Below are 23,312 nucleotides of genomic sequence, written 5' to 3' on the forward strand. Positions count from 1 at the left end.
TGTCTGGTATTTTTCTCTAATCATTTCAGGACTGATGAGGAATATTTTAATAACTCAAGGTGGTATTAAATTGGGATCATGTGTTTTCAAAAAAGAAGCACCTGGCTCGTTGCATTGTTCCACTCTGAGGCCACCTTGGGCAGTCAAGATCCCCATCCTCAAACTTGTAAGGGTTAGGGTGCTTGTGAAACTGTTCCAGGTGTTTTTGTAATGGTTCATAACTACTGCTTGCTGCCTGCCTATCCTAATTCCCCAAGTGATGAAGAAGACTTCTGTGAGCCTCCAGTCCCTGTTGAAGCACTTTCTTTTTTTTTTTTTTTATGCGGTACGCGGGCCTCTCACTGCTGTGGCCTCTCCCGTTGCGGAGCACAGGCTCCGGACGCGCAGGCTCAGCGGCCATGGCTCACGGGCCCAGCCGCTCCGCGGCATGTGGGATCCTCCCGGACTGGGGCACGAACCCATGTCCCCTGCATCGGCAGGCAGACTCCCAACCACTGCGCCACCAGGGAAGCCCTGAAGCACTTTCAAATGTCACACTTTCTCTCATTTATTGTACTAGATCCATACTCACTTAAAACCCTGTGAGCTACTTACATGAGACTTGTAAATTGTGTGTTTTATGTGATATGGTCATGGACTTATTTAGCATGTGATCAACAAGTCTTAAAGCTGTTTTTAAAAACTGTACTTAAAACTATATCAAAATTGCTACTTTGGTGGTTATATAAATTGACAAACAGATTGCCTCCTATTATACAAATGAGGAAACTCAGTACTCTCTTCATGTGGAGAAGTACTGCTGCCAGCCATTCTGCTATCAGCAAGGCTTCTGAATTGCTTCTAACAGTAGTGGCTTGTGTTGTACCCTGGCACAAAGGGACACCTTACCTTCGGTCTCCTAGTAGGTCAGTGGCAGACGTATAACTGAAACATTGGTGTGTAGCTTTAACATAAGACGGCAAAGCTTAAAAGGTTCCATTTTGCTTTCCCTTTGTCTCTCCCCCTTTCTTTTTAAAGGAGTGGTGAATGTGCTGCTAACAACTCCACTCTGGGTAGTAAACACCAGACTGAAGCTGCAAGGGGCAAAATTTAGGAATGAAGACATTGTACCAACCAACTACAATGGTATTATTGGTGAGTGTCTCTTGGGTGAGTTCCTTTGTAAAGATCTTCTTTTCTCTTTGTATCTGGAATTTATCACCATGATAATGCTACAACCTCAAATCTCAGTGCCCAACAGTAAGTATTTGTTTAGCTCATGTGTCTCTGGATTGACAGGGATTTGACTCATCTAGGCTGACTCCAGCCTAGGAGTCTCAGCTCCATGTGTCTCTCTTCCTTTTCGTGGGACCAACCTGAGCATATTCTTCTCTTGGTGATGGCAAAAGCACAAGAGGACATGCCCAATCATAACAAGCATATTTCAAGCCCCTGTTTGCATTTTGTCTGCTAACATCCTCTTGGCCAAAGCACAACCAATGGCCAAGCCCCAAGATAAGGGGTAGAGAAATATACCCATGGAGTATATCCCATGGAGCATAGGTGGGAGGGAATGAATATTTCTGAAGAGCAATCTGCTACGTTTTTTTCCCTAGTGTTTTCTTTAGATAAGGATACCAGATTAGCATCTGATATCCTTGAGCTTCTGCTTTTTAATAGTATTACATTGCCAGCTTCTCCTTTCCCATGCTTCCATCTTTGTAATGAGAACAGGGGTTTTCTTATAAGACAATCCTATAAAATGGACTCCAGAGAACTACCTAATCTTTTTTTCATACATTTATTTATTTTGGCTGCATTGGGTCTTCGTTGCTGTGCACAGACTTTCTCTGGTTGTAGCAAATGGGGGCTACTCGTTGTTGTGGTGCGCAGGCTTCTCATTGTGGTGGCTTCTCTTGTTGCGGAGCAGGGCTTCAAGAGCTGTGGCACACAGGCTCAGTAGCTGTGGCTCGCGGGCTACTGAGCACAGGCTCAGTAGCTCAGTAGCTGTGGTGCACGGGCCTAGTTGCGCCGCAGCATGTGGGATCCTCCCGGACTAGGGCTCGAACCCATGTCCCCTGCGTTGGCAGGCAGCTTCCCAATCACTGCGCCACCAGGGAAGTCGCCTCTAATCTTTTTCTGTACTGACCTTTGTTGTGAAACACGTGGGCTATCAGTTCACAATTCTGTGTAGTACAGAGTTCCCAGTGGTGGTGATGATTACTTAGGAAAACTTGACATGCTAACCCCAGATTTGTCAGGAAAGGTTGCCTATGAGTGAAATTGGTCTCTCAATAACTTGGTGATGGTCAGTATCTGATGATTATTCAAAAGTAGTTAACTGATTAACTTGTCGTTGTGAGAAGGAAATCTTGATAGAATCAGTATGATAGAATACTGATAGAATGAGTTTTGTGTTCTGGGTACATTGTCTTCTCTAGTTAGGGGATTGTCATCAAAGGTCCTTGATTTCTTGCTCAGATGCTTTTCACCAGATCATTCGCGATGAAGGAATCCTGGCTTTATGGAATGGCACATTTCCCTCCTTGCTGTTGGTCTTCAATCCTGCCATCCAATTCATGTTCTATGAAGGTTTAAAACGGCAGCTTTTAAAGAAACGAATGAAGGTAAGCCCTGATTCTGAAAGCAGCAGACAGTCCCTGACACCTTCTTGCGGTTTAGATTGATGCAGTTTGTTCTTCCTTTGCTTTCCAGCTTTCTTCTGTGGACGTGTTCATCATTGGTGCAATAGCCAAAGCCATTGCCACCACGGTCACCTATCCTCTGCAGACAGTACAGTCAATTCTGAGGGTGAGCGCCAGGGTTCTCCCTGCATTTAGTCAAACAACATTCTAAAATACTTGGTTCCCCTGCTTGAAGCAATGTTATTTAATAAAGCAATAAAGTAGTCCGGAGCATTCCTCATGCATTTTTTCCATTATTTGATATTTTGCAGATTGAGGAAAGAGCTATAAAGGAAGTGAACAGCATTCTATGATTTAGTGGAGAGGGGCAAGGTGGGGGTCTTCTCAGGTGGCATGATTGGAGGTGGGCTCCTCTGAGGAGCCATATGTAAATTAAGACTTAAAGGAAGGTAAGGATCCAGCTGTGCAAAGAGCAGAAGAAAGAGCATTCCAGGTAGAGGGAACACGATGTACCGAGAGCTTGGTGAATCCTAGGAACTGAAAGGAGGCCATTGTGGCTGGAGGTGGCTCAGGAGGAGATTAGAAAAGGAGCAGGGAGCCTATAGGTAAGGACGAGATTTTATTCTCTCTGCAGTGGGAAACCTTTGCAAGGCTTTAGACTGGAGAGTAATGTGATCTGATTTGCAATTCGAGAAGATTACTGTGACTGTTCAGTGGTGAATTGGTCAGAAGGCTAAGAGAAAAGGAGGTTGTCAGGATAGGAGGCTATTTCGGTCACACAGGTAAGTTGTGAGCGTGGCCTGGACTATGGTGGTAGCAGTGGGGAGGAGAGATTCAAGGTCTGTTTGGGAGAAAAAATTCAAAGGACTTACTGATGGGTAAAATGAAGGTGGAAGTGAAAGTATTTCAGTTCAAAAAGATTATTCCCTTCTGTTAAAAGTATTTTTACTAATGTACTATTTTAAAATTGGTACTTAATATAAAGAAATTCAGTAGCAGTCAAATGAATGTATTTTGACACTTTTATAATAGAAACATATAATGTGAAGAGCTCAAATTGCAGAGATTCTAATTAATTAGTGTTTATCATAACTTCTTAAAGGATTGGAAGCCATACCATCAATATCTAAATCTTCATCGTGGGCATGGCTTTTTCTTTTGAGGTAGAATTTTCCCCATGACTCTTTGTAAAATGAAAATTCTCATGCTTGCTTCATTGAAAAAATATTTCTCATTTTCACTTACTTCATTGAAATAAGAGGATTAATTAAATCTAAATACTGATGGATATTTTTATTACCATATGCTGTAACATGTTACTCCAACATAATTTCCTCTGCAAGCGGAAACTGAGATAAAGAAAGCTGAAATTGAGATAAAGAAAGCGGTAGCAAGCAGTAATTATTTACCTTTTTTTATTCTTCCCCAGTTTGGACATCACAGACTGAACCCAGAAAACAGAACACTGGGGAGTCTTCGGAACATTCTCTATCTTCTTCACCAACGAGTAAGGTGAGCTTTGTAGATAGTTCACGTTCTGTCCTCTTTTTTTTTTTTTAATTTATTTTATTTATTTATTTTTGTCTGCGTTGGGTCTTCTTTGCTGCGCGCGGGCTTTCTCTAGTTGTGAGCAGGGGCTACTCTTGGTTACGGTGCACAGGCTTCTCATTGCGGTGGCTTCTCTTGTTGCAGAGCACAGGCTCTAGGCACGCGGGCTTCAGTAGTTGTGGCATGCGGGCTCAGTAGTTGTGGCTCGCAGGCTCTAGAGCGCAGGCTCAGTAGTTGTGGAGCACAAGCTTAGTTGCTCCGCGGCATGTGGGATCTTCCCGGACCAGGGCTCAAACCCGTGTCCCCTGCACCGGCAGGCGGATTCTTAAACACTGCACCACCAGGGAAGCCCTCTGTCCTCTCTTTTAACAGCCCTCTCTGCCAAGAAGTGGTTGGATTTGCTTACCTTGCACTTCTGCCTTGGCAGTGGCAGCCTAGAAACCTCTCCCTTGCCTGCTGTGCTCAGACATTTCTGACTTTAGGGGCTAAGTGAGATATGACAGCATTTTGGGAAATTATGGAAGAGTTTAGGTCCTTATTCTTTGTTAGTTACAAAGATTCAGTACTCCTTTAGAGAGGGAATCCTCCTATGAAATCCTGCCATTTGCGACAACATGGATGGACCTTGAAGGTATTATGAAGTAAGTCAGGCAGAGAAAGACAAACATGTGATTTCACTCATATGTGGAATCTAAAAACAAACAAACAAACTCATTGATGCACAGAACAGACTAGCGGTTACCAGAGAGGAAGAGGATTCAAGGGTGGACAAAATGGTTGAAAGGAGTCAGCTGTACAGTAATGGTTGGTTACTGGACTTGTGTTGGTGATCACTGTGTAGTGTATACAGATGTCAAATTATAATGCTGTATACCTGAAACATATAATTTTAAAAAAGAGAGAGAGCCCTGCTATAATCTAATATAGAAACCACTCTGCTGAGTAGTCCTCCATCGATGACATATCCTATGACCTCTCATAAATAGAAATAAGCAGCTATTAGAGAGCAGCAGTCATAGCGGGAAAGGGAGGGGAGAGTAGGAAGAGTTACAACAATTATCATCATAACGATGACAACAGTGATAATGGTGATGAGACAAGCTAACACTGTTGAGTGTTTGCTATGTGGCAGACACTAAGCCAGACGTTTACCTGGGTAATCGCACTTAATCCTAACAACAGCCCTATGAGGCAGGTACTGTCGTCATTTCCCCGTTTCGTTTAAAGAAACTGACCCCTAGGGAAGTCAAATAGATCAGCACCGTTGAAGCAAAAGCTGCTGTAACTTTATTACTGTTTCTAGATGTAAGATATTTTAAAATAAACTTATTATAAAGATAGAATATACTTGGGATAAAAAATAAAATCAAAGATAAAGAATTGGTATAAAGTAAAAAATAAATGCTGACCATACCAAGTGTTGGCAAGAATGTGAAGCGACCAGAACTTTCCTATGCTGGTGGGAATTTAGAATGGCACAACCACTTTGGAACACAATTTGGCATTTTCTTATAAAGCTAAACATACACCTACCATAGACCCAGCCATTCCCCTTCAAGGTATTTACCCAAGACAAACGAAATGCGTCTATACAAAGACCTGCGCATAAATGTTAATAACGGCTTTATTTGTAAGAGTCAAAAACTGGAAACACCCCAAATGTCCATCATCAGATGAGTAGATACAAGTTGTGGTATACTTATACAGTGGAATACTATTCAGAAAGGAAAAAGAAATAATTACTGATACATGCAAAAATGTGGATGGATCTCAAAATAATTTTTCTGAGTAAAAGAGGTCAGTATGAAAACGATTTTATACTGTATGATTCCACTTATATAAAACTTAGAAAATGCAAGTAACAGTGACAGAAAACATATTAGTGGTTGCTTAGGGCCAGAGTAGGTGGAGGGAGAGTGATTGCAAAGGGACGTGAGGATACTTTTCCAGGTCATGGATATGTTCACTACCTTGAATGTGGTGATTGTTTCATGGGTGTACCCATCAGTCAAAACTCATCAAATTGAAGTCATTTAAACTTCAATAAAGCTATAAATACATGCACACCTACTGTGTTTTCTCTCCTGTCTCTTTACCAAGAGCTAGTCACTGTTAACAAAAAGTGCATGTATTTCCAGAATACTGTATAAAACATATATTTTGGGTATTCATTTTTATACAAATGGAATCATATGGTAATACTGTTTTGTACCTTGCCTTTTTGTAAAAACGTTACAAACAATCCTTCACATCAATATCTGTACATTTATCTAGTTTTTTTAAATGACTGCATTTTTTGTTATATAATATGCCATAATTTATTGACCAATACACTTATGATAAATATTTAGTTTGTTTCCAGGTTTTTGCCTTTACAAACATTGACAAATGAATAGTCCATAAATTTAGCTTTGTATACCTCATTATTATAATTGTAGAGAAAATTCCTTGAAGTGGAATTACTTAAGAAGTTTAAACATACAAAATTTTGATAGGTATTGCCATGTTGACCCAAAAAGATGATACCCATTTCCATTTCTGCCAGCATTGTGAGAGTTAAGAAAGATGTAGTTAAGAAAATTAAGAAGGTAGTGTCAACAGGAAATCTTTATATAGTTTTGAAATCCAGTGTGTTTTTACATCTTTCATCTTGCTTGGTTCTCATTCAGCCTTGTGCGTGTGGAAGGGTGACTATATTCCCATTTTTGCAGATCAGGAAGCAGGTTTAGAGAAAATGACTTGCCCAACACCAGACAGATGCAGGCAGAGCCAGATGTTCAAACTCATACGCTCAGTAAGCACTCAGGGACCATTGAATGAGTGTTCATCCACTAGAACGTTCTACAATGATGGAAATATCTGTTCTGTCCAGTAGGGTTGCCACCAACCATGTGTGTCTGTTAAGCACTTGAAATACTGCCAGTACAATTGAGAAACTGAATTTTAAATTTTATTTAAATTTAAATGACCACGTGTGGCTAGTAGCTACCATATCGGACAGTGCGGTATACCATGCCAGGCCTCTCCAAACTTTTGATTGATTAAGAACACCTGAAGTGCTTATTAAAATACAGATTCATGCCGCCCCTCTGGAGTGGGGCCTGGCAATCTTCATTTCTAAACAGACCCTGGTGATTCTAATGTGAGTGGATGTGAAGAAAATCGATCCTTTACTACTGACACAGAGCACTTCACTTCGGGCACCTCCAGTCACCAGACCTTGCGTGGGGGGTTCCCCGCGCCAGGCAGTTCTGTGTGATACCAGCCGGGCATCCCGTGATTTAACTCCGTTCTGATGCTGCGTACCCGGGGATAGCATTAGATCCCACAGGTTAAGGAAGGGCTCAGTCCTAGTGGTGTCCAGGCTGGCCTCATCATCCTCATCACCTGGGAGCTTGTTAGAAATGCAAATTCTTGAGTCCCATCCCAGACTTAATGAATCGGAAACTCTGGAGGGGACCCAGCAATCTGTGGTTCACCAAGCTTTTCCAGTGATTTTGATGTATGCTAGATGTGAGAACCACTTGGTTAGAAGATCAAATGTGGACTTCCCTGGTGGCTCAGTGGTTAAGAATCCGCCTGCCAATGCAGGGGACACGGGTCTGAGCCCTGGTCCGGGAAGATTCCACGTGCTGCAGAGCAGCTAAGCCCAGGCACCACAACTGCTGAGCCTGCGCTCTAGAGCCCACAAGCCACAACTACTGAGCCCACGTGCCACAACTACTGAAGCCTGCGCGCCTAGAGCCCGTACTCCGCAACAAGAGAAGCCACCACAGTGAGAAGCCCGCGCACCGCAACGAAGAGTAGCCCCCACTTGCTGCAAAGAGAAAGCCCGTGCACAGCAATGAAGAACCAATGCAGCCAAAAATAAATAAATAAATTAATTAATTTTTAAAAAAAGAAGATCAAATGTATGGGAAGACTCAGAATTGGAGAGCTTTTCATTTCTGTCACTTTCTCTCGTTTTGTTGCGGCTACAATGATCTAAACCAGTTGGCAGCTTTGCCACCACTTAGGGACTGTTAGGTTGAAATAACTGAGTTGGGAGAGTGTTAAAGTCAAGATCTAAAAGTTCTTTGTTAGATCCCAGATTTTGGCATAAAAATGGTTTTAGGATTTTAGGATCTGTACCCTATCTGTGGGATACTGTCAGCATTCCACTAATTAATGGTGGCTGTGAGGAAATACTAAACTGTCATCAATCCCCAAATACGTTTAAAGATAAGTACTTAAACAACAGAAGTCCGTTATATCTAAAACTTCCATAGCTTCTTTTGATCCTAAGAATAAACCTTTGCAAAATAGTATTGTTTCTTTGAAAACCTTTTGTTTTTTCTCACCTCTTTCCTTTTAGGCGTTTTGGAATAATGGGACTCTACAAAGGCCTTGAAGCCAAACTGCTGCAGACAGCCCTCACTGCTGCTCTCATGTTCCTCGTTTATGAGAAACTGACGGCTGCTACCTTCACAGTCATGGGGCTGAAGAGCGCACTCAAGCGCTGAGGCACCTTCCACCGCCAGGCACTCAGAGATGCTCAAGACAGGGGATCCTTCTCTGTGAAGAGAAGCGGTTCCCCTTTTACTTGCTCCTTCCACTGAGAATTTTACCCTCATTGGCTTGGAATGCATCTAAGTTTACACATGGAGTATAGCCAGCTTGACCTGTTAACCAACTTAGTTTTATGATGGTTGGTTGAATTTTGTGGGGGAGGTTGGGCCAATGGTCATATGAAAAGAAAACATTATTGAAAACCTAAAAATGAAAGTTTATGGGGGTTTATTGGTTTTTTTGAGGGGAATGGACTCTTGCTCTCATGTATAATCTTTTCCAAGTAGAGTCTTTTTTTAAATTTGCCGGATGGTCCCTTTCCCTTGAACCCTCCCCCAGGTCCTAGGGCAAATTTGCTGCCATGTAATTTTCCTCATATACTTTTGTATGTCTTCATCTTGGTATTTTCTTCACTAAAAATGTTATGACTATGCCATAAGCATGACTTTATTTTTCTTGGCATTTTTTTCCTCCTGCTTAAGGAAAGGTATCTTCTTTAGTGTGTGAGCTATTTATTTTGTGGGGGAAATGAAAATTATTAATTCCAAATGATTCTCTTATAAACTATTTGTAAATATCACTTATTTAGTATTTGACATAATTTTAAAATATTTATTTTGAATCAACCTTTTCACTACAAAACTTGAGGTTTTATGTTCATCCATATAGGCTCCAATAAATTGTCGGCACAAAAGTCATTCTTAAAAGTTGCCCTTTATAGTATTACATTGAGTTTACAAGCAGCTGGTAAAAATCACAGAAGAGGGAGCAGATACCTTGTTTAGGCTCTGGAATATTATCTTCTTTTATAAACTCTTGGTAGAGACTGTATATTTTGAGAAGAAACTTGATTGAGGTTATTTCTATTTGGAAACATTCCTTAGAGTCCTGCTACTCAAAGAGTGGTGCCTCAAGCAATAGCATCGACATCACCTGGGAGCTTATTGGACATGCAGTCCCAGATCTTCTGAATCATATTCCGCATTTTATTAAGATATCTAGGCAATTTGTACTCACATCAAAGTTCAAGAGACCTTAGAGCTCTTGACCCTGCAGAAGATACAGTTGGTTTCAATTATGGAAGAAACCAAGACAAAGATTGTTCTCAAAGGAAAGATAGACTAATGTATTAGAGCAACCTCTGAAAAAACTGGGAGTCCTATGTCATCATTTACTTTCACCTCGTAGCACATGTTCAGGTTTGTAGGACTTTTGTTATGTGGCCAGCAATGAATTTAGACATCTCAAGGCATTCAAGAAGCAAACTCCCTTGACATTAGTAGAACAACAGCTTAGTTCTACTTAGTTTGACTTCGTTTTTGACTTAGTTTTTGTCCCTATAACACAATGACAGGTTTTTCATTTGTAAGTCTAATTCATTCAGAGTCAGAGAGAGTAATAATCAAGTGTCTGTGGACTCCAGTATTTAAATTCAATTTTGAGAGTGGAAATTTCTTTCTCTTATTTCTCCTCTGGTCCCTGTGGTAATTTCAAAATATGTGATTATTAAACTATTAATAATTGAAAGATCATTGTGTTGTTCTAGAAAACAAGAACTAAGAGGAACTGATAATCTGGGAACTAGCCTGAGTACTTGCTTATTTAAGCTAGAGAACTGAAGACAGAACTGGCCCCATTACTACTTTTTATTTTATATTAAGGTATGTGTTGTGTTGGTGGCAAGGCTTGGGTGGGGAGCATGGGAGAAGAATGATCATAAAGGTACCATGTGTACTTTTGTTACTATTTTAATTTTGATGTTCACTTTGGAACTTGAATTTTGAGCTCAGGGTATCGTGTATTGTTGGTATGTTAAAATAATTTCCAAGTCAGGTTATATAGTTATATTAGATGTTTATGATGTGAGAATGTATTTGATGCTTCTTTCTTTTTTGATTTTATGAAGGAACAATTTCATAATGTGGTTTATATTCCCTTTGGAAGCTTACAGACTCACTGCATAGTTGAAACTAGGTAATGAGTCACCCGGTTTTGTAATCTTTGATTATTAATAAGTTACTTGAGAAAACTAAGGAGCTGAAGTCTATACTAAGGGAATGGAAAATTTTTTCTTTTTGATTCTTTATGAGGTTTCTTTAGAATGTGAGGATTAAGAACCTTAGGGATTATGTTAGTGTCACCTCAGTCAAAAACTTAATCTGTGTTTTTAAGTGGACACTAATATTTCCACCCTTGTCTATTTTACAATTAAGTTTGAAATGGGGAAATAGGATTTACCATAAGAACAAAAGCAGTGGGAGTTAGAATCTTGGGTTTTATTCCCAGCTCTGTCACTGACTAGCAAGTTACATCATTTCCTTGTGCTTCAGCTTTTTGATAAGTGGAGATAATAATACTCACTACCCACTTCAGAGGATGTTTGAGAGCTAATGATGTCAGCTAATTCCCTTTATGATCGTGGGAGAGGGAAGATCTGAGTGAAACTTGTGACAAGCCTAGATTTATATAGCAATTTCCCTTCTTAAAGCTTGTACACTTTCTCATTTTATAACCCCAATATCTCTGTGAAATAGGTAAGGACGAGTAACGGTATCCCCGTTTAATTAACAAGGAAATTGAGACAGAACTATCAAATGACTTGCCTGGTTGGAGTCAGGACTAAAGTTGAGTTTCCTGCAGTCTAGTGTAATGATTACGAGGATAGGTTCTGGAATTAGACAGACCTAGGTTCTACTCTGATCCTGCTCTTTACCGGCTGTGGGAACAAAGCAATTGCTGAACTGCTATAAAACTCAGTGTTCTCAACTGTGAAGTGGAGATCTTGATAAATCTACCTCATAGGGTGATTGTGAGGATTAAATGAGATCATATACATAAATTTCTTAGCACAGGGCTTGCCACATGAGAAAAGCTAGATAAATGTTAGTGATGACTATTATTATATTATTATTGTTGAGGAGGGATATGACTGTTTGAATAGATGCAACCGTGGTTCAGTGGAAAGCACACTGGATTTTGAGCCAGATCTGTGTTCAGATTTTCATTCTATCACTTAAAAGCATTGTGGCCGCAGACAAGTCATTTCCTCACCTTTCTTAGTCTTTATGTGTTTATTTGTCTAGTAGAAATGATTACCGCACAAGACTGTTATATATATTTAAAAAATTTTTTCTTTAATCCTTCTTTAATCTTTAGAACAGGATGTATATATATATATATATATATATATATATATATATGGGATGTAGATATACATATATGTGCATCTGGCATATATATATATATACATATATATATATAGATGAGGATGTAGATATACATATATATATATATGCATCTGGCAGAGTACATGACATATAAATGTGCTTAGTAAATGCCGGGGTTTTCTATTCAGATGTAGTTAACATACAACATTTTATTAGTTTCAGATGTACAACATAGTGATTTGATGTACATATATATTGCAAAATGATCACCACAGTAAGTCTAGTAAACATCTATCACTAAAACATCCATCAGATAAATGCTGTTTGAACCAAGAGAACCTTCTAGGTTTTACTTTGGGGCAGTGTTTCCTCTTTCCACTTGTTTTAATTGTGAACATTTCTTTTCTGGGAGGCTTTTTTGTACCTCCTCAAAAGTGAAGCCAAATCCAATAAGTTAATGTTTTATCCAGTATTCAGATTAAGGCCCCCAAACATTTATCAGTTCATCAGTAAAATACGAACTGGTTCAGTAGCAGAAAGTCACTGGCTGAGCTAGCGTCTCATCTTGGCTCTCTGGAAAAGCTAAAGAATTGTGACTTCATGGGTCCAAATGCCACACATCTCTGGAGAGCCCTCCCTCTGGGCAGGTAAATTACTTACCTGGCAGTGTTGACTGTCACCAGAATACCAAATATATATGAAGATTCACTTGCAGATATTTATATATGCAGTGAATGTAATTAATGTGACCCCCACAGGGTTTTTACCACTATAGAAATGAAAGGGCCTTGGGTTAGTGCTGATGTTTATGGGACATACTGGTAGCCCCTGACAACTATGTTCACTGGGACATAGACAAGAAAATAACTCACCCATGGGCTAGGTGAGAGAAGAAAAGAAAGAAAATTACTATGTAAAGACAGAGTGAAGAAGAGATTAGGAGATGGATAGAAGGTTCATGGGGAGGGAGGGACAAGGCACCAGTGCCTAGCACAGCACTCAAGGAGACATGCTCAAAAAATGTTCATAGACTGGGCAGTGAACTGCGGAACCCAGCCAATGAGGTCCAATCTGGGGAAAGGGAAGGAAAACTCGGTTTGGAACTAACCATGAAAATGGGTAATGGGACTTCCATGCATTAGTGCCTGGTAAATGCCAGGCACAATTAACTTACATACGTCTTGATATCTTTGTAACAACTCTAAATATATGAGGTTCATTCCCACTAACAGATAAACTAGTTAAGGCTTCAAGAGTAACTTATCTATGGTCACTCAACGATTGAGGGTCAGGATTTAAAATTTAGGCTGACTCCAGGACTTTCTACATTGCCACACTACATCCCTCAGATATCTTTAAAGTAAGACTTCTAAGCCAGGGTATGGTTCCCTTTTACAACCTAGAGGGGCATATGATTGAAGATATGTAATTCTTTCTGTAATGAACTGTCTGAACCCCAGTATGATGCTACAAGTCTCAAGGAAAGCCTGTGGCCTTTGTATCCAAGGGTGGCTCCATAAATCCGTGCTGTTTCTTGCTTCAGTGCCTGTGTTTATAGTTTCAGGAATCTCTTCCTACTATTCTTGGTGAACTGCCCATATCAGGCATCAGCTCTTCCTGGAAGCCTTTCTGGAACTTTGCTTCCTCCTACTCACCCACCTCCAAAGACTTTTGTACTTCTTTACTATTTTGTACATATGTCTATCATTGACCTACTCCATTGAGTTTTGAATCGCAGTATCTCTGTCTTCCCCTAGATACCAACTTCTTCCAGCGCAGGAAACGAGACTTTCAAGTAGAGTGTCACTCAGGGTAGGCACTCAGTTGTCACATGAGTGTTTTCGGCTAAAGATAGTGCTGACCCTTCTCCAATCAAGTGCATCTGTTAATTATGAGTTTACATATTTTAGAATCCTTGTCCTTTGGCATTTTCTCGGTCATTGATTATCAGTTTTTCATATTTCTTTTCCTTAATTAGTTCACACTTTTTTGAAGTATACTTTATTTTGCTAGTCATTTGGCTTTTTTAAGCTTTAAAGATCCATTATTTCTTTGATTTAATTGTAGTCACCAAAATTATCTAACTGTAGTGGTATCACTTATCTAATTCTTCCATGTGTACTTCATTCTTGTTTTGCTTTAGCTTCTGTAGAACCTATTGACAGAGTAGATGGCCAGCCAAGTAGGTGATTCCCCTATGTGGGTGTGGTATATAGGACCTTATTAAATTGCAAATTCCTATTCTAGGAATAACATTCTATTCATTTATTCAAGAAATCGTTTTTGATTACCTCCCATATCCAAGCACTATGGCAGTTTGCTGGGATTACCCAGATGAATAACACTTAGTCTCTGCTCTTATGTAGCTCATTGTTCTACATGGGGGTCAGACAAAAAACAACTTGGAATTCTACCACTAATGAGTCCTCATAAGAAATGTAATGGAGGGAACTCCCTGGTAGTCCAGTGGTTAGGACTCTGCGCTTTCATTGCCAAGGGCCTGGGTTCAATCCCTGGTTGGGGAACTAAAATCCCACAAGACACGCGGCATTGCCAAAAAAAAAAAAATAAGTAATGTAAATCTTCAGGAGTTGCTTTGGGAGCATGGAGTGGCTGGGCCCACCTCTGTCTTGGTCTGTGTAATCAGAAGGCAACAATTGAATTAAGAACACACCAAGTAGGACTTCCCTGGTGGTGCAGTGGTTAAGAATCTGCCTGCCAAAGCAGGGGACACAGGTTCGAGCCCTGGTCTGGGAAAATCCCACATGCCACGGAGCAACTAAGCCCATGCGCCACGACTACTGAGCCTGTGTGTCACAATTACTGAAGCCCACATGCCTAGAGCCCATGCTTGGCAACAAGAGAAGCCACTGCAATGAGAAGCCCATGCACAGCAACGAAGAGTAGCCCCCGCTCACCACAACTAGAGAAAGCCCGCGCACAGCAACAAAGACCCAATGCAGCCATAAATAAATAAATTTATTTAAAAAAGAGCACACCAAGTAATGGGTAGAGGACCTTCTTTTTTTTTTTTTTTTTTTTTTTAATTTAATTTGGCTGCATGGGGTCTTTAGTTGTGCATACAAACTCTTAGTTGTAGCATGTGAGATCTAGTTCCCTGACCAGGGATCGAATACGGGCCCCCTACATTGGGAGCACAGAATCTTAGCCGTTGGACCACCAGGGAAGTTAGAGAACCTTCCTGACAGAGGAAATAAGTAGTTTTGCAAAGTAGAACGAGGGTGATGCTTTATTATTTGTACATTGGTTTGAATTGGACACAGAAGCTTCCCAACCTAGATCTCTGAGTTGAACACATGTTGGTGGCTACTGAGAACCTGCAACAAGGAAGAAGAGGCAATCAGGACCCTTATCCTGCTTAACAGTTTTATCTATGGTTAGATTTGGGTCTAAACAAAGAAGATACATTCCCTGTAGTCCATGAATTTAAAAGCTAATTTTAAACATACTTTGAAAATTAGACATAACATGAATCATTTTGTTCCACCTCTATGAAGAAGGGCCAGCAAGAGTAGTTTAGGGTATCGTGCATTGCTGTGACTGTCAAGGTCTGGAGTTGCACTTTATCTGGATCAATATGGACATGTTTACTTAGAAAATAGTTCTGAGCCTAGTTGAGGATAAAACCCTAAGTACTTTATTGTGCATTTGTTCGTGTATTAAAAATTATAAAAGCAGTGAAGACTTAAGGGAAGGGGAATTTTAATACACATTTGTTCGTGTATTAAAAATTATAAAAGCAGTGAAGACTTAAGGGAAGGGGAATTTAAAAATTGAGAAAGTCCTTTCTATTTCTCTTTTAATTTACAACTGGTTTATAGATGTGGCATTTACAGATTTTTTTCTTAATGCGCTCATTCTCACTTTATTCTCTCTATTGTAAGAATTACTTTAATTACTTTTATACTGTATAGATGGGGAAATGGAGACGCAGATCTGGCTCAGGTCACATAGCAAAGGATTGGGAGTCAAAAACGTGAATTCAGACCTCCTGATATTCTATCCAATAATCTTTCACTGTCTTGTACTGCTTGGAAGTATCTCTGTTTTCATTTTGGTTTAAAGTTTTTCTTTTAGCTGTTTTAGGTTTTTTTTAACAACAATAATACACAGTCATTAAAAATTTTTCAGAAAATACAGAAAAGAAGAATGAAGAGAGTAAGGATATATTCCTGTATATATATGTTTATATATCTTCCTATATTCTTACTGCCTAGAAATCACTGCTAATATTTAACTATATCTATCTTCAGACTTGTTTAAATATATACATTCACATATATTTATAGATAGGGTTTTTTAAATGAGATCAAACTATGCCTAATTTTGTAACTTTTTCATCTCAAATATAATTTGCTGTCAGTAAATATCTATGTCATAATTTGTTACATAGAATTTAATTGTATGAATGTATCATTATTTAGTTAGACTCCTACTGATGGACTTCTAGGTGGTTTCCAATTTTTTGCTATTATAAATAATGTGATAAAATCCCTAATATATGATTCCTTTTATATTTTCTGATTACTTCTTTAAGAAAAATTTCCAGGAATATCCAGTTACCAGGTCAAAAGGTATGCCTCCTGTGAATTATGTTATTAAATTAAAACTTCATCCTATCTATTCCTTTATGTTCCTTGTCACTTTGGAAACACTTTCTTTCTTTCCTCACCTCTACTTTGGCAAGCTGCAAGAGAATTCCATTCTGAGTGTGAAAGGGAAGAAGAGTTGTGTGCCAGGGGCTGAGCTTTACATGCTTTTTCATTTTATTCTCATAACAGTCCTATGAAATTCACAGTTAAATGAGATATATCAAAAGTAATCATAATAGGAGTTTAGATTTGCTGAAAATTAGATTTCTTCCAGCAGATGGCTTGGATCATTGAATATCACATGCTAAAACATAATAATTTATTGAGCACCTACCATGCGCCAGTTGCCATACTAGATGCTTTACATAAATTATCTTATTTAATCCTTCTACAAAGGTTCTAAAGCCTGTGTACTTTCCACAGTTCTCCCCTTTGAACCTTGGTTCCAAGTCTGTATCCTTGCTCCTGTGCCTTTGTTAGATGGCAAATTCTAGAGGGCAGGGACTTGCTATTAATCATTTTCTGAATCACCGTGAACATGAGGTCACATTGGGCAAGTGCCTCTGTAAAAATGCTTTATGATTATGATCGTTATGAAAAGCAAAGAAGACTTTTACAATTTATCTTTGTTGACTTTTTAATTTATAAGTAAGCTATTTGATAGAAAATGGCTGTTGTTTTGTTTTTGTTTTATGCAGCTGCAGATATGGTGAAACCTTTAGGCCACCAGAGGGCATTGCAGTCAGCCTCCTTTATCATCACTATAAATCACTGCTGTCAGAGATGCCTAGTGAAAATTGTTCCCAGTTTAACCAAAAAGAGAAGCATTCTTAGACTCGATGAGCAGTCTGCATAGGACCTGTGGCTTGAACTTGGTGGAGCGCTACCTTGAAGCACCCTTTTTATCTATAAAAGCGAAGAATGGAGTAGGTAGTATTTTGCTGAAATTATATTCTTTTACTTTTTCCTTTCCCCAAGCCTATGCCTAAACTTTTAATTTGTCATCCACAATTTATAATCTTCTCTTGGCCAGATATTAAAGCTGGCAGCTCTCAATCTCTATAGAAACTGAAGGCAGAGAAACAATGGACAGAGCCTTTGCCCAGTAGCATCCACCTCTTTACTGGTCTTTACTGGCACTAATAAAAACTTGGAAAATTAACTGATCCGCAGTTGAGTGACTCCCTCGTTTCTGTTCACCATCTGATAGAAGTGCCAATAGGCAGAAAAATGACTAAAAGGCAGAGCAGGAAAGAAAAGACGTAAAAGGCATTTTGATAACCCGTGAATTTGAAAATCAATTTAAATCTTTACTAGACAAGTATTTTTTAAAATGTAAACAGGTAGGGACTTCCCTGGCGGTCCAGTGGTTGAGAATTTGCCTTCCAATGCAGGGGATGCGGGTTGGATCCCTGGTCTGGGAACTAGGATCCCATGTGCCTCGGGGCCAAAAAAACCAAAACATAAAAAAACGGAAGCAGTGTTGTAACAAACTCAATAAAGACTTTAGAAATGGTCCACAGAAAAAAATCTTTTAAAGAAAATGTAAACAAGTAAATCTTACCACATAATTTGAAATAAATTTTCTAAGTATTGAGGCTTCTAAGTTGCAGCCAACTAGAGCTCTCATTGATCTGTGCCACAGGAGCGTTTAAGATACTAATTTATCTCACAGATATTTTTGAGTACATTCATACTGGGCACTTGATAAGCACTGGCATACAGATATGAATAATAATCTTAATGTCGCTTTATAGTTTAGAAAACAATCTGGCATCTACTGTCTTACTTGGTACTCGCTTCATACTGCTGAGATGAATTGGGCAGATGATAGCTCTCCATTTTACAGGTGGGGAGATGGGTTCAAATGGTGAAATGACTTGTTCACGGTTACACAAAGAGTGACAGAGTAGGACTCAAACACAGGTCTTCTGACCCAAGTCCCATCCTTTCCCACAACACCATGCTGTCTTCCTAGAAGAAGTGAGCCTATTACTCTCAAAGGAGGACTTGAGGGGTATACTATGCCAGAGGACCCAGGGTTTGAAGTAGATACATTATAGCCACTTGGTTTTGATTGTTAGCTTAATAAGCAACTTAGCATGTAAGTTCAAAAGCTTACCAGTACTATTTCTGTTTTTTCCAAAAATGGAAGGTAGATTCAGTATGCAGGCAATGAAAACAAAAAACAAAAAACTGGAATCTTTTTTCCTACTTGGTTGACATATTTACTAAGAATTTAACTTTTTCAAGTCTCTGAGTCCCTGCATCTTTCCCTCAGGTATGATTTGTGCAGTAATGCCCATGTTAAAAAGAACAGGACCATCATTTGTGTGTCAAGCTTGGGTAAGAATGTCTCTAACACAAAGTTCACTGTGTGCTTTTTATGTCTTTGGTAGTTTTGGAACATAATACACTGGCTAGAGCTCTTATCAAGTAACCTCTGCATTAAGTTGTATTTCTCTGTTTACTTCCCTACCTCCCTGGATAGATTAAAGGCCCATACTTCTCATCACCATTACTGTGTCCCAGGCATTATTATGACTCTATAAATATTTGTCCAATGAGTATATATATTGAGGGAGGTGGGGTATAGTGTTGAATTTAGGTTTGTCTAAGCCAGAGTACCTAGAGTTGCAATCCCCGGGATAGTATGTATTTTGACAAAAAGTAAGACGTGGCTTCCCCAAGATTTAGCATCTTGGTAATTTCCCCACATTAAATACAACATGATACCTGTATTCCTTAGTCTGAAGTGAATAAAGTGTGCGATGTGTCCAGGCAGAAGGGAGCTGAGAAGCAAATGTACAAGCTTAACACTATATAAGCAGAAAGAATACTATGTAATTAAAATGAGAATGCTGGCATCATCCTTCTCACATGTTTTTCATCTGTGCTTCTGGTCCTAGAGTGCAGTTTTCATTTTTGTGTCTCCGGTACCTAACAGGAGACTTAATAATGGTGCTTAATAAGTATTGTTGCCTTGTACCAAAGGTACTCTGCTAGTCAAGAAGTCAACAAAGAAGTTTTGAGCATATGCCACGTGCCAGCCACTTTGCTAAACAATAGGGATACACTGTGAGCAGAATAGATGAGGTCCCTGCTCTTGTGGGACTTGGGTTGGGATGGAAGGAGATAGCAAGGAGCATACAAACCAGTAAGGGGATTTTAGGTACAGATAAGTGCTGTAAACAGTATAACGTAGGGAGCAGGTAGAGCTAACATGCTCTAAAGATATTTTAGTTACCAGCCTCCGTGTGAGAGAGAGTATTCAAGCAATGTGTACAAGCGCTGATATGAGGAAGGCGGTAGAATACCAGAGCAGGAGAACACCAAGCCATGCAGAGATAGAAAAGGGCTCGAATGCAGTATAAAGTTGCCAACTAAGGGAATTTATATTAAATGTATATGTATATATTATTATGATGATTGAGACGTTTCCCTCAGCTTCGGGTCTTCGTATTAGACTATGTGGCAGGTGATATGAGACCAGCCTTTCTTCCGCCCAAACTTCATAAATTCTATTTCTAAAGTTGATTCACCATCCTCATAAACAGTATCTTCTTTATCTGAGGTGCCAATTGGGCTTTACGTGTGCTATACTAAGTTCCAAAATACTGTTTCCACCCAGAATGGCCTCCCTGAGCATTCTAGGTCCAGCAGGTAGTGGCTGCAGATTGCCATGATTCTACTTCCACTCATGGACTTGGTGCTCTTTCCCCCACCTACCAAATTCCACCACCAAATTCCCCCAAATCAGGACTTGGTTCAGAACTGAATTTAGGCATGACCAACTAAAATCTGGAGTAAGTTAAGCAGTCACTTTTCTATTATCTTTTTTCTTCTTCTTTTTTTGGCCACACCATGCAGCATGTGGGATCTTAGTTCCCCGACCAGCAATCGAGCCTGTGCCCCCTGCATTGGAAGCACGGAGTCTTAACCACTGGATTGCCAGGGAAGTCCCTTTCTTTCTATTTTTATTTATGAGCTCATCCTTAGTGGTGATGCTGAATTTTTTTTTAAACAGTTTTTTTGAGGTATAATTCACATGCCATATAATTCACCCATTTCAAGTGTACAATTCAATAGTTTTTAGTAAGTTACAGATGTGTGGAACCATCACCACAGTCAACTTTAGAACATTTCCATCACTTCAGAAAGAAAGCCCATACCCTTTAGGCATCACTCCCTCATCTCCCAATTCCCTCCCCCGCTATCGGTAAACAGCCACTAACCTACATTCTGTCTCTTTGGAGTCCTCTGTTCTAGACTTTTATATGAATGGAATCATATAATATGTGGACTTTCGTGACTGGCTTCTTTCAATTAGTATGTTTCTAATGTTCATAGAAGTTGTAGCGGGCATTAGTACTTCATTACTTTTTATGACTATATAACATTTTATGAATATACAACATTATTTTATCCATTCATCTGTTGATGGGCATTTGGCTTGTTTCTATCCTTTGCCTATTGTGCATAATGCTGCTATGAACATTCATGTACAAGTTTTTGTCTGGACATGTGTTTTCATTTCTTTTGGGTACAACACATTCTCTTTGGTACATTCCTAGAAGTGGAATTGCTTGGTCAGGTGGTTACTCTATGTTTAATCATTTGAAGAACCACCAGATTGTTTTCCAAAGTGGCTGCCCCATTTTACATTCCCCCCAGCAATGTATGAAAGTTCCAGGACTTCCCTGGTGATCCAATGGTTAAGAATCCGCCTGCCAATGCAGGGGTCACGGTTCAGTCCCTGGTCCAGGAAGATCCCACATGCCGTGGGGCAACTAAGCCCCTGTGCCACAACGACTGAGCCTGCGCTCTAGAGCCTGCGAGTCACAACTACTGAGCCTGCGTGATAGCGTCTTTGGGGGCTAATCCTCTAGAACCACAATAGACTTTTTGGTGTGAAATCCTCATTAGTGACAAAACTCCTGTTTTGTTGAATCGTGACTATGTACACAGTTAAATACTACATTTCCCAACTTTCCTTACAGAGACAATGGCCTCCTCCCCTTCCCCTCCTCATCCTTCTTAATTGGCAAAAGTTATATGTGAATACATTCTGGCTGTACAGGCTTCAAACAGTAAAAATGTACGTCCTTTACCTGCTCTCCACCCAGAAGTAATTACCATCAACAGTTTGATACACAACCTAACGGTACCCTTCTATGAATTTAAGTCAGTTTATTTTCTACATAGTCACCCAGTGTTTCTGATTTCTTATTTCCTAAGTAATGTTCAGCAGCCTTTTTTTATTGAGGAATTTCAAGGCACATTTTAAAAAAATATCCCTTTGTAAGGAAAAGAAATCCAGAAATTTTAGGTTAGAGGAGCCTTTTGGAATGCACTACCCTGTTACCTTCAATCACATCTCTCCTGAGTCTGAGTTCTTGTTTTCCAAAGAATGGTGAAAATCTATTTTTCTCCCTTAGTCCTCTAGTAGCCAGGTTAAAGTGAGGTCACTGTGACTGTATTATCTTCAGAGAGGAAGCACCTCCCCTTCCTTAGGATAGAGGCACCTGCTGGCTAAGTAGGCAACAGGCCTAAAGATTTAGGGGCAACATATAATTTCCAGTCCAAACATCTACCAAATATAGAGTGCTACTGTATTCAAGGCATTGTGGAGACTCTGTGGGGTGTATGAAGAAATGCAAGGCAATCCTAGCCCCCAAGAAGCATGCAGTTTATTCTGGAAGATAACCAGCAATACAAGATTGTTTACTTTTATGTAAAAAGTAGTATCTATGGGAGTCAGGATGGCGGTGTGGGAAGACACACAGTTAGTCTCCCCACAACTAGGGCACATGCCAGCCACTGATGGGGGACTCTGATGCCCAAGGAGACTGGAGGAACCCCAGAGTGAACTGGTAGGACATAGCGGGACTGAGGGGGAAGGAGAAGTGGAGGCTGGACAGGGTCGGCGCCCCTGAGGCTGGGAAGATCAGGAGAGGCAGGTGGGAGGGACTCTCCAGGAAGAGCGGAAGAGGAGCAGAGAGTGGTTGCCTGGCCCACTCGGGCTGGGGAGCCTGCTGAGCTCCCAGGCCGGTAACCCCTCCCCCTCCAAAGCCCCATCCGGGCCGCATGGGTCCTGGGGGCATAGGAGGGAGGCTGGGGAGATCAGGAGAGGCAGGCGGGAGGAGCCGTCCAGGAGAAGCAGGAGAGAAGCGGAGGGCGATTGCCCTGCCTACAAGAGGCCAGGAAGCCTGCTGGGCTCCCAGGTGAGGTCCCCTGCCCTCTGAGACCAGGGGTGGGGGGCATGCCTGGGTTCCTTCTGTGTCTTGAGCCTAAGCCCCACCCCAAACAACCCCCAGGGCCTTTTCCAGCCCTGTGGGTCCTGACAATTGGCCCCGCCCACCTCCCAAACGTTGCCCCTGCTTAGGCCCTGCCCTCCACAGCCAAGGCCTTTCCCCACCCTTTTTTTTTTTTCCCTCCTCTTTTTTACTATTGTGGTACTGATGTACCTTCCAGTTGTTGATTCATCTATATTTTTGTTTTTATATTCTTCCTAACATATCTGTTAGTTTCATAGTCTAATTTTATTTTTTACTTTTATTTTTTGTTTTTTTTTGCCACCTCAGGTGGCTTTCGGGATCTTGGTTCATGAGTCCGGGGTTGGGCCAGAGCTCCTGTGGTGGGAGCCCCAAGTCCAAACCACTGGACTAATGGAGCACCTCAGACCCCAGGGAATAGTCATCAGAATGAGGTCTCACAGAGTTCCTCACCTCAGCACCAAGACCAAGCTCTACCCAATAGCCTACTAACCCCAGTGTTGGAAGCCTCAGGCCAAACAACCAGTAAGACAGGAA

General features: G+C 40.4%; 1 protein-coding gene across 3 annotated transcripts in view; it reads left to right on the top strand.

Annotated features, from left to right (window-relative positions):
* SLC25A17 (solute carrier family 25 member 17) overlaps positions 1-17,667 on the top strand; it is a 52,986-nt gene extending 35,319 nt beyond the window's left edge. For 2 of the 3 annotated variants that reach the window (XM_032645479.1, XM_032645480.1), the window contains exons 5-10: positions 1,018-1,134; positions 2,461-2,606; positions 2,695-2,790; positions 4,054-4,136; positions 8,527-10,381; positions 16,446-17,667. In XM_032645479.1, the coding sequence (XP_032501370.1) occupies positions 1,018-1,134; positions 2,461-2,606; positions 2,695-2,790; positions 4,054-4,136; positions 8,527-8,674 (590 nt within the window). In that variant the 3' untranslated portion in view covers positions 8,675-10,381; positions 16,446-17,667. The remainder of the gene's footprint in view (positions 1-1,017; positions 1,135-2,460; positions 2,607-2,694; positions 2,791-4,053; positions 4,137-8,526; positions 10,382-16,445) is intronic. The other variant, XM_032645477.1, reaches the window with a different exon arrangement.
* Positions 17,668-23,312: the final 5,645 nt, after the last annotated feature.

The sequence above is a fragment of the Phocoena sinus genome, chromosome 10 (assembly GCF_008692025.1).
Source record: "Phocoena sinus isolate mPhoSin1 chromosome 10, mPhoSin1.pri, whole genome shotgun sequence".
Lineage (NCBI taxonomy): Eukaryota > Metazoa > Chordata > Mammalia > Artiodactyla > Phocoenidae > Phocoena > Phocoena sinus.